This window comes from Halichoeres trimaculatus, unplaced genomic scaffold (assembly GCF_033239565.1).
Source record: "Halichoeres trimaculatus isolate MK-OKI-2021-1 unplaced genomic scaffold, fHalTri1.1 fHalTri1_scaffold_4, whole genome shotgun sequence".
Classification (NCBI taxonomy): domain Eukaryota; kingdom Metazoa; phylum Chordata; class Actinopteri; order Labriformes; family Labridae; genus Halichoeres; species Halichoeres trimaculatus.
The window spans coordinates 12,612,521-12,624,648 of record NW_027437182.1 but is presented as its reverse complement, the minus strand read 5'-3'; the positions used below and the strand labels follow the sequence as shown (position 1 = coordinate 12,624,648).

Here is a 12,128-nt window from a genome sequence, read left to right as displayed (position 1 = left end):
ACCAACTGACCCCATGTAGCTGGTAGCAGTGCTCTCTTTGGATGAGAGATCAGGGTAGATTATGGGAAGAAGACGTGAGATGAATAACAAAGGCAAAACGTTGCAAGTCGAACGAGTTCAGGCAGCTCACACTCCGACAGAGTAAGTGTCGCGTTTGCAAGAACAGACAATGTTATTTCTCCTTTTTAGAACAGAAAAAAAGTGGAAACAACCTTTTTTTCTGATGAAAGAAAAGAGTCTACTCTTTCTTTTGGTAATTTTGGTGGTTGCATAGTCATGGTACAGAATATTCTGAGGGTCTTGAAAGATCGGTCAAAATGCTTTTGTACAGCTGTCAGTATGGGGCTCTCTGCTCTGAAAGCGCCTGGCAGTCCAAGAGTTAAATGTTAAAGGACTTTCTTTTTCAATTATAGTTACAGGCCCTCACTTCATCTCACAATGGTTGGGTTCAATGTGTGTTGCTAAAAAAGAAATGAACAGCATCAGTCAATACTTAGAACAAAATTGCTACAGAGCTCCAACACCAAAGAACTTAAGAAACTTTAAAGGAACCAGAAATCTATATCAAGCTCAAATCACTGAACCCTCACAGACTGTGGATGTGCAGATTCTGTGTCACAAAAACAGAAAATATTAGTTGGCTGGAAAGAGATATTTGTGTCAACAATGCGTGATAGTGTAAGACTGAATGCAGAACAAAATTTTGAGAAAGATTCATGAGACCGAAGAAAGCACAAAATAAGTTTTTTAATCAAAAGAAGAAGTCCCCTCCTGAGTTTTTTAAAATCTCTCTTTGTTCTTGTGATTTTTATGATGAGAAACGTCTGCAGACTAGAGGGAAATGTGCATGAAAGGCTCAATTTGCTCAATTTGTGTAGAGAGCTGTCAGACACTTGACAACTTCATTGCAGACCAGTCATACTTCCAACCCGCCATGCTGTGCAGAAGGCTGCCAAGCATCACAAAAACGTTTCTGCTCGGCCTTCTCTGTGCAGCTCCTCGTTTTGTCTGTTTACAATCTAATGTGTCAAAACCAGATCTGATGAGTCACTTTTATCGTCCTAAAACCCCCAAAATTGTGAAAAGATTCTTAATGGTTTCCTTTTTCAGCATGAAGTTGCAGACACACACACAAACATGCACGAGTTGTGCGGTCTGAGAGCTGTGTGTCTTTGCCCCTAGTCATCACTTTCTAATCCTCTCTCACGGTTCTCCTCATCTGTCCTCTTAACTTTAGCACCCATTCAGCCTCCTGAATCTTTGATCTGTGAAACAAGAGCTTCACCCCTCTGTCTGACCCTGCAGTGAGACCAGTCTCATTTCTTCTGTACAGGAGCACAAAACCCTCAAACTGATAGTAATGAAGCCTATAAGCTCTGCAGACTGTAAATAGCTCTGAAACTAGCTGCCAGAAACCCTGTTGGCTATACTTAAAAGTCAGTGTTCACACTTGAAGTAAGAGCAGCGAGCTAACAGGAGGGGAAGGAGGAGATGAGCCGGAGGTTCAGAGAGTTCGACTGAAGGCAAGAAAAAGGGTTTGTAAACAAATGACTGGACTTAGAGTCATCAACTGAAATGCGTCCAAGACTGCAAGATGTTTGTAAGACTGAAATTCATGTCTCGTGATTCCACCAGATGGATCATTTCACCTCCTATTGAAGAACAGCTGAAAAAGTTTCACGTGTCCACTTTAATGATTGCCAAACATCGACTTATTAGAGGGATGTTTTTTGGCATTTGTAGAAATAGATTTACAACAAAATACAGAGCTGAGTAATGCCAGTTAGCAGAGCATATGTCCTGTTTGCAGAGGTTTCACCTACACATACCCTGCTCTCCTAAAATGTCCCGTACTGACTCAAAAGAAGAGGTGGGGGAAATCTGAGTCCTGCAACACCACTGTTTTTAACTCCTACTATTTCATATCAATTTAAAACTTCCCAAAACTTATTTTTTAATGTTTACTTCTTGCCCCAACTGTCTACATCCAGGCTTTTCATGATTTCCTCTTTATCGAGCACACTCACTCATGTTTTTGTTGCTTTTGTTGCTGTTTTTTGTATGTGTGTACGTGTGTGTGATTGTGTTATCCAAGAAACATTACAGAAGACTCCTCCTGCACACTCCAACCAGATGCCCACCTCCCCCCTCACTGAAACCAAACCCTGTATTTCTGGTTGTGGTGACATGCTCGACATGCACAATCTCCAGCTGTGTGCTCCATGTGTGAAAGGGCAAGTCTGGGAAATGTCAGGACCTGATTGCCTGGAAATTGCCTGGGGATGAAGTGTGAACTGGGCTTCAGTCTGTCTGAGGCTGCTGAAGGCACAAATAAGCTTTGTTTAAACATGAAATTGTTTTCACAGAGAAATAACACAACATAATAAGATTGTATTTCTCCTTTCAGTCACCTCCTAAACAGCAGATTCTCTAACTCCCTGTGGGTAAGTCATCAATGTTTAGGAGATACCACCTGTCAAGAAATCTTCAAGTATGAACAAAAACTTCTGTCCATCCTGTCAGGCTGAAAAACTCGTGTTGACCCATAAGCCTGAAAAACAAGTCAAATTCATTTTAGATGAGAGCATCAGCTGACTGCTTCAGCAGAGCATCATTTTTCACCATCTGTGCATTTAGACAAACAACAACCGATCTCTTCTGTGTGTTTTGCAGCCTTGTGGGACTTCATTTCTCACACAGAAATGGGAGAAAATCTTAACTTCTCTTTCTGGCAGTTTCTCTCTGTTCCTCTTAAAGCATTTCTCATTTAAAGGGTCTGCTTCCTCTGACCTAAGAGACAGCGAGCAGCCTCGTGTCCACATTCCTGAGCCAGCGAAAGTGTCTGGCCCAGTACGGCAACATGACACGCTACAACCACATACCAAAATAGCACTATGAGTGGAAACCCTAGCTGCGAAACAAGTCAAACGCACGATACACAACATACGATTTTTGGACTGCTGCAATGAAGAAACAAGGGCTGTGGTTCTGAGTTTTTAGGCTCAAACTTTCACCAGCAAAACACTTGGAAAACTGCCAGAAACATGAGCTCTGGTGGCATTCAACAACGGCATGACACTTCACTTATCTGAAGGTCAGCTCCTCTTGCAGGAGTCTGAATGATGTCTTACTTACTGCAGACTCACATTGTGAAGGTGAGACTGGGAGTTTTCTGTATCCAGAATATGAAGGCCAGTTTCAGACAGAAAGAAAAAGCTGATCCTCTTCATCTCAGCCCCTCCTCCCCTCCCCAGCCAGCAGCACTGACTGCATGCCAATAAAAAGCAGGGAAATTAAGTGAACGGAAAGAGATTTAGCTAAGAAGACTGTGTATTCATGCAACTACAGATGTCTCAATAACGGCATTACAGTAACTCTTCTCCCCAGAGAGCAGCTGCTTTCTCCTTGGGCAATGGGAGGACGCAGACACTAAACAGTTTTAATGGTGTGATGCTGCAGATTAATTGATTATGTTCCTGCTGAAATCACAGACTAGACATCCTGTGCTATAAAAGGAAGCTGCAGGGGGACATTAAGACAAATTTAAACTGTAAATGAGATAATATGGGCAGCAGTATCACGGTTTCCTCACATGACTCCTCTGTAATTATGTAGAACGATGACTACAGTGACCTACCTTCCTGTAGACTTATTAAACGTTACATTTAAACCACCGTGACAAATGGTCTTAAATGGGGAGCCTGGGCCTGCAGATGATTTGCACAATGGGAAACAGATAGCTTAATGGCAAGCTGTTAAAGATGCTATGAGGAGGATCTGTTTTAACTGTACTCCCTCGCCACCTTGTGGCCCGGAGTCTCCGCACACTGTGGTATATTAGTTTTAGTGAGGCGTGTGTTTGTTTTAGAATTAAATGGAGATCGGATCGAAACAAGTTTTCTTTGTTCAAGACAACTTTTTACTGGATACACAAGCTGAGGTAACAGACTTATCAGTACAGTTACGTTGTGTTAAGGTTTGAAATGTGACATCAAGCAGACGTTATAGCAGCGGCTATATGTTAGCAATACCGACAGCCCAGTGCTCCAACATATCTATAGGCTAACGTGACAACAAGTTAACACTGTAAGTTTGTAAGTAGTTTAGTAGCATTATATTTATATTTATATTTAGTGCAGTTGGCAGTACGGTGCTCTAAAGCTGCGTTTCCACCAAGCATTTCGGGTCGGTTCAGTATGGTTTGGAACGGTTTGGTACAGTTAAGCCTGATCCCGTTTGCGTTTCCACAGCAAAACTGTGTCCTCTTGTGGTGGGCGGTGTGTAAGCCGGATGCCGGAAGCCGCAACTGGTAAACAATAGCGCGACGCTGTAGCAGTTTACCCCGCTATTAAATTCAACAAAGAAGAAAAACGCGACACAGTAAACAAAGAGCACGGATGGAAGACACGCAGCATTTCATCCTCTCTGTGATTGTCATGTAGCTCTTTGATACAAAGTGCAATCAAACTTGTGACGATTCTTTCGACCAATCAACGGTCTGCAGTGTGTTGCTCCATCTTCCGAGATCGGATCGGTTCAGTCTGGCACCCATACAAAAGGGTCCCAAAAAAGTAGGTTGGCTCATCTCGGTTTTTAGGGATCTGTCCCGGGATGAGTCAGTGGAAACACCGCAAAGAGCGCGCCGTACCGAGACTAACCGAACCGGTCTGCTTGGTGGAAACGCAGCTTTAGTCTGTAACGTGTACGTTAGTGAATCCTGGTTACGTCCTTCCAGTCATCTACCAAGCAGAGCTAACGTAACCTCACTTGTCATTTTATTGATACACTCTCAAGTTTGAACAGACCACTGCAGAATAACTGCTGACTGTGGGTTGGAATAGACATTATCACAAACAGCTTAGCCCCTGTGTTATAGAGTGATACAGCCCAAGCCCGACTAATAAGCCTTTAGCTCAGGCTGTATCACTCTCCCATTTAGCTTTTTTCTGCTCTTCTTTTCTTTTTCTGTCTGACAGTGAGGCTCCTGTGTCCACCTACACTGCAAAATTAGTCATAGAAATCTTTTTTAGTGAAGAAAAACACAGACCTTTGTGTTTTATCTCTTCTCGCTGCTAAACTTTGCCAGCCGGTGTGGTGTTGTCATAGAGACCAAGACGTAACGTAAATCAATACGGTCCTGCTCGACTCCACTGGGAAGCTAAGAAGTAGCAATTTAAAACAACCTGTAACCAGCAATATTGGTTCTGATAATTTCATTTTAAGGTGTGGATTACGGTCAGGCATAAATCTAGGAGGGAGCCTTTTTAAAGATTACTTTCAAACTCCTAACAGCCCCTTTGAAGAGAATCAAAAAAAGTTTTAAAAAATACAGCCCGGCTCTCTCTGGCATGTACCTGACGTGTATCGTTAGTGAATGCCGGTCATGTCCTACCAGCGCTCATCTACCAACTCCAACCTCACCAAGCAGAGGAAGCATAACCTGGCTCTTCATTTTACTGACAGACTCTCTGATGCATGTGGGTTGGAATAAACAGTATCACGTATGTCATAAGGTGTATTTTTGTCATAAGGGAATTTCAGTTAACGTGCTGTGAATAGATTCATGTGTGACCCAATTGAGAAATAGCATTTAGTAATAAATCAACAACAAGTTTGACATAAAAACATACCAGAAACTTATAATATACAAAATAATCCAACATTATATGGAACAGATGAGCTGCAAGAACAACTGGCTGGAGGATGATTTGATTGTAGAGACAAAAGCCAACAACAGCAGAAAGAGGAGGAGAGCATGCAGACAACATCTGCACACCACTGATAAAGATGAAGCCCCCTCTCTGTTCATCATACCTCTCAATTCACAGTACAGCAGGAAATATCACAGATACTGAGGAAAGGACGGACACTATGGATGCAGAACACTACATGGATGAGAGACGGGTGAATTTTGATCAGTGGTGAATAAATGTTTGATGAAGTAGGGATGGGCTGATTGATCCCTCAAGTATCAATAGTTCAGATCCTGATGTTGCATTCTTCAAAGCAGAGCCATGTGCATAAATAAACATGTGTGTTTGGTGAATTTCAAAAGCAAATTAATTTTGTTTTTTTTCTGGGAAAGCCACCTTGAAATGTTGCTGTGCATGTATTTATTTTGAATCAAATCTTATCAATAAATTACAAATTGACATCATAGTCCATCCTGGCTTTGAAGAAGCTTTATCTTCTGAAAGGTGTCAACAAAACAGCTTTCTGGTGCTCAATTTCAGGTGGGAGGAGATCAAAATCAAACTTGAGTTATCGCCCATCCCTGCCATGCAGATCCACAACACAGACGCTGTGTGTTTGTACCTCTCTCGGTGTACCGGGAACATTTTACAGCTCGCTGACAACTCCTCTGCAGCAGGACAAGGGGGGACAGATCACTTCAGTTACACAGTGTGAATAACGTCTCATTATAAATTACATTATAAGTGTCTCTTTCAAATATAAAAACACAAAATGGGTAAAAGTTTCCATAAAAAGTTCTCCACTTTTGTTCAATCCAAAGACCCCCCATGTGTGATTCTGACATGCAGCTCAGTTGAATTATTCTCTGCAATAAGCGCTCTTTCATACAGACGTAGTGATGAGGCAGGTGAATGGTGCATTCAAGAGGTACTTATCTACATCTAGCAATACCATATGTACATGCTGTGGCCCCTTTTCCACATATCATAAGTGTTTTCTGTAATCGTACTACTATACCAGAAAAATAAAGAAACTATAGCAGGCTGTACACTTGTATGTCTAGAAAAATCAATCTATCAAACTACATTTTCTGTTTGTAAAGGAACAGTACAGGTCATATAACTTTGATAAGTGCTTTTAGATTAGCAGCACACGGCATGGGAGCACTTGTGTATAACACTCAATTTGTTTACAGACCTGGAGGGGTCGTTTATCAGGACTGACTTCTGTCAAGAGGGCACAAGAGACGTCTCCTATCAGGCCTCAAGCAGCAACACGTCTGAGTGTTGGTGTTTATTCTACGTCTACAATCCAGGCCTGTTTATTGAAACTCCTTGGAGACGGGACATTTGATTCTGCTGGAAAATAGAGCTTGAATTTGGAGGACAAATGATTTAGTGTTGCAAAAATTCACTGACTGGTACCCTTGTCAATGTAAAATATCAAAATATGGGGTGTATTAGAAGCTGATACATAATTTTTGAATCAGAGTCTATTTGCTTATAATTATAATCATTGATATCATTATTGTTATTATTATCATCATTATTAGCAGGATTACATATTAGTGTGGTTCTTATTTGAGTTTCTGAGTCATTAAACTCCACTGGTTTAACTAGTCACTACAGAGAGATGATAAACAGTAAAGTTAAGTTAAGTTTTAATCTGATTAAAACTATGCCCTGGTTATATATATTCATCAAAGAAAATCCATAAGACAGCCATCCAGCTGTTTTTGTGTTACAGTGAACAGCACAGCAGACCCACTCTCACTGCAGATGTCACCCAGCAGGTTTCCACTGTTGCTGTTGTGCTTCTGACTTCACTTGAAACGAAACAATCAACTTCACGTCAATGACTCTCTGACCTTATTACTGCAATGAGATATTCTCTGAAACCACTGGCACTTTTTTATCCTCATTAAAACTACCTGGTACAGACTGAAGCTAAGCTCAGTGGACAGCGGGCATATACAGGTGTCTCAAAGACCCATACTTTGGAGACCTGGTGTTACATTGCAGATCATCTGACTTAATATTGTTCAGTGTGAGATAATTACAGGGCTTAGTGGGCTGGATACATTTGCAACGTCATTACATGTGACATTTCCCAAGTAGACTCTTGCTGTTCTGTTCTCATGTGCTGTCCACATTGTTGACTAATTGAGTTCTCACTCCTGGTGATAAAGTGTAACTTTATAAGTTGAAGGGGGCCGCCTGAGTGCACCAATCGTTTATGTGTGAGGGGAGTTGCAGGTTCAGCCTTGACTTGAGCTTTGTGGATCCAGCAGCTCGTGTGCTGTGCTGCTGTAAGAAATCAGCATGGTCTGAATGAATCCAAGACCACTGTGGTCATAACTCAATAAGTAGTCTGTGTAAAATTACTGTAAAACGACACTTTAACAGGACTTTGCCAACAATATTTGCATTGAAGCATCTTTCAGCTGACAGTGGCATGTTGTGTGAAATGTCAAATCACATAATTTAAATAGGGAATAGAACTGGTACAACCCTAACAGTTGAGGAGTCAGGTCTTAGGCGCAGGGTTAAGGTTAGGTCGCCCACACAGAAAATTTTATAACATATAGGACAGCCTAAGGGAGCACTGGAGCCAACTTGAAGCTGTTTTATCAAAAATTCATTGGCAAAGGCACCAACTGGAGCACATCGTGATTATTTTTTAACAAGAAAGGCACCCAAATATGCACTTTGACTAGTTTTTCTAAAAAGGAAGGGCACCCATAAATGTTTTCTTTTTTTTCATGTTTTTTTCATTTGAGAAAGCACCTTGTGATCTGAATTAAAGGTGGCACCTTAACTGAGTTTTCCAAAAAGGGATAGATCTGTGGGGACCACAAGTCCCCCAAGTCCACCACAAACCTAATTCAAATAACAGAAGGCTTCTTGAGATGCTCTAACCTTGTTCTCAGTTAGTCATTTGAGTGGCATCTCAATTAAAGTGTCGCGAGACCGGCCCTGAAACAGACAGCATCGACTCTGATAATACAGGGAGGGTTCAGGTGTGTTGGAAACAAGCTGAGAGCTTGCATGAATAATTCAACACACACACACACACACACACACACACACACACACACACACACACACACACACACACACACACACACACACACACACACACCGCAGCAGCAGCAGCAGCAGCGAGTGTGTGGCTACCTGGATGACTAACTTAGAAAAAAAAACTAAGTGTCATTTGCCATTTTCGAAATTCTCAAGGGCCTGAGAGTATCCGGACCCCAAATCTTCGCACCGAATGTTTCCACAAATCAAGTCGCTCAAGTTCGCTTTTTAAGCATTTCGCTTTCTGAACCAACACTTCACTATAACACAAAAGAGCTAGCTTTACATCTCAGACACAGATATCTAACTTACCCCATGCTCCGAGGATCTGGATGCTGATGCTGATTTCCACTCACAACTCCACTTTAAGTCCTTTTTCACCCTCGCTTTCTAAACTCACTTGCTTCTTCCCCGAAATCCTGGACGTTTCAAGTTACATTTCGAAAAAAAACCCACAGAGAAATCACTTCCGACTCCAGATTCCAGCCGTTCCCCCTCCAACACTACTCCTCTCTTTCCAAGTCAGTTGTTGTACTCCAGGCTTCGTGCCTTCCTTTGTCCGCGGGTTTCCACTGCGAGCAACACCGCAGAACCGTCGTCCCCGTGCGTAATTACGCGCCGTGCACAGTTTACTTAGCTTCGCTGGCCAGGAACACCAAGGAGTGTCGATGAGAGTCAAGCGGCAGAGTTCTTTGGGCTCAAACCTCTTCCAGGACTTGTGCTGTGCTCCGCTGCTACCTCTGTTCCAGATCACACTGGGACCTCATTCAGCTCTCTCAGCGGGACCGTGGAGCCTCTTCAGCGCCATCTGATGGCTTCGATGACAGTGACAAACCCCGCCGCCCCTCCTCTCTTCTCATCCTCACCTACTTTGCACTTAAATGTCAAAAAGTGAAATTTAATATGAGGAAATGGCCTGCAGCCTGCCTTAGAAGCGTATTTGTGAAGTGCAGCGTAATAAAAGCTTGAAGCAGCTGACGTTATTAGCAGAAGCCAAATGGCTGTTTACAATAAGCTTCAGTAAATACTCAGATGTCCAACACTGCTCTTGATCCCTCATAATATCAGATAGCATTTGGCTTAAAGCCGTTTGAATCAAGCTATATAATAATCTCTTCAGAACAGTAATGGACAGGATCAAATGTTGTGGAAGTGGGACAGGAATAAAGACAGGAAATCTGATTAAATGGAAACACAATATAGCACAGTAAATTCACTCACACCACATTAACATGAAGACCCAGTAGGAATATTATGCATTGATACAATATTCATAAGATCCTTCTTTTCAAAACCATGATTATGTCATCCAGTGGCTGTGTTCATCCAGCTGGAAACCACATTATGCTGGGAACACTAGACTCAAGTAAGCCTGATTTGTACTGAATCAACACCACACACAAAGTATCAAACCAAATCTTCAACAGGAGGAACACGCTCACAACCAAAGTGACAAAAGTGGAGGGTTTATGCAGTCAGGGAGATTTCCTGTTAATGAAATGGAAAAATTCTGGCCAGAAATCCTGAAGACCTTGTCTTGTCCTTTAAATAAGACTAATTTGAGACATTTAAAAATAAACCCACTCCCCTTTTTTTAAAGGTCTTCATATTTGATTTGTTTTTGAATGGTTTTGAGAAAGGCAACAATTCAAGGCAACTTTTCATTTGAAAGATGATAAATAGGAAACAACACAGTAAGAATAATTAGAATATCAAGTGTTTGTTTTTATATGTTTAAAAAGTGTCGCCACTGCTGACAGTTTTGAAGATCTGCTCTTCATTTCATTAATTCCCAATTACCCTGGTTTTGAGTCTTTCCTAAATCTAAAATAAACCTCTCTCATTTGTGTGGATATTGGCTGAAGATGAGAGGGCGTAGCATCAAATGTAGTGGAAGAGCGATGGGAGCAGCTCTGTGCACAAACCGTGCTGCTCAGTGGACTGTTACTGCTCTGCAGCTGACTGCTCAGCTGTGCTGCAGGGAGACAACAGGGCGCAGCAGATCTCTGCCTCACATGCAAACAACCTTCGTGTTCGTTTAGGGAGACACCGCTCAACCAGGCCCAGGCAGTTTGCAGAACAGCAGGACAGAGTGGACAAGATTGGGCTGAACCTCCAGGCCTCTGCCTTTAACACACACATACACCATTAATCACCTCTGGCAGCCCCGTGTGCACACACAGATGGGACATGTTGTTGAGGATTACTCTCCCTCTGTGTTGACTCAAACTCTTTTTTACACCCCTTGCTGCAGGTTTAGAAGTGCCTGAAAAAAAAAAAAGTTATCAACAAATCTTCTGTATAAGATCCAAATGTTGACAATTTGAATGAAGTTTTATTGACCATATTCACACAGCACACATTTTCCTCAGGGTTTGAAACTCTAATGCTGGACTGGTATCAAACTGGTGCTGCTTAAGCTCACAGTTTCAAGCAACTTTTCAGATAAACTACTCTCTTTGTTGGATTCTTCAGGGACTGAAATGTTTGGAAACCCCAAAAATGTTTGTCAATCTCAACAACAACATCATAAGTCATTACAGGCAGATAACAGCTAAATTAACCCTTTGGCTGCTTACTTTAGCTCAAAATAACTTCCTACATAACTCATAACATGTTTCTCGAAAGTTCTGACAAAGTATAAATAAAAAAGACACAAACATCATCACTCTTTGAATGTTTTTATTCTTCTTTGAGAGGTTTATAGCTCCCCATCAACCCTCCTGACTCTTGAATGTCAGGCCAGCACATAAAGATCCTCGACTCTGAGATGTTACTTCAGGTCCAATTATTCCAGCTCAGTGAGAGGAACAAGTCAGAGCGATCAGCAGGAGGAGCACAGAGAGCCAGTAAGGAGTGAAAAAGGTGAAAGACTGGAGTTAAAATCCTTTTAGAGGAGCTGCAGGGTGGGTAACTCAGTAAACTCTCCTCTGAACATTAGCCTCCTCCGATAATTACTGAGTAAAGATCACTGACATTTTCAGGCTAATAAAGACATGGATCAGGGGAAATAAAAAGAGCGTGGCAGGAATGAACATCCAGACAGAAGTTAAGTCAAGATAAGAATAAATCTGAATTTTATGGTATACTTAGCATTTCTATGGCTTGTTGTTAAAACTTAATTCCTCTATTTCTCTGAGATGCATTGAGCTTCTAACTGGGCAGATTTTCTGTATTGAATCCCCAATTAACAGTTCTGCAAATATTTTTGGGTAAATGTCACAAATATCAACATTTCCTCACTCCACTAACCATGAAACACCAAGTGATGGTCAGGCCTACACAAACATGTGTGCATGTTATCCACATCTATCAGTCAGGAGGCTGGGAGCAGGTGATAAGCTTCAGAGCTCA

At 41.8% G+C, this 12,128-nt stretch overlaps 1 protein-coding gene across 2 annotated transcripts in view; it reads right to left on the bottom strand.

Annotated features, from left to right (window-relative positions):
• Positions 1-9,592, bottom strand: part of LOC141789143 (homer protein homolog 3-like) — a 53,195-nt gene extending 43,603 nt beyond the window's left edge. The window contains exons 1-2 of one of the 2 annotated variants that reach the window (XM_074668461.1): positions 9,087-9,592; positions 6,316-6,361 (exon numbers count right to left, since the gene is read on the bottom strand). In XM_074668461.1, the coding sequence (XP_074524562.1) occupies positions 6,316-6,338 (23 nt within the window). In that variant the 5' untranslated portion in view covers positions 6,339-6,361; positions 9,087-9,592. The remainder of the gene's footprint in view (positions 1-6,315; positions 6,362-9,086) is intronic. The other variant, XM_074668462.1, reaches the window with a different exon arrangement.
• Positions 9,593-12,128: the final 2,536 nt, after the last annotated feature.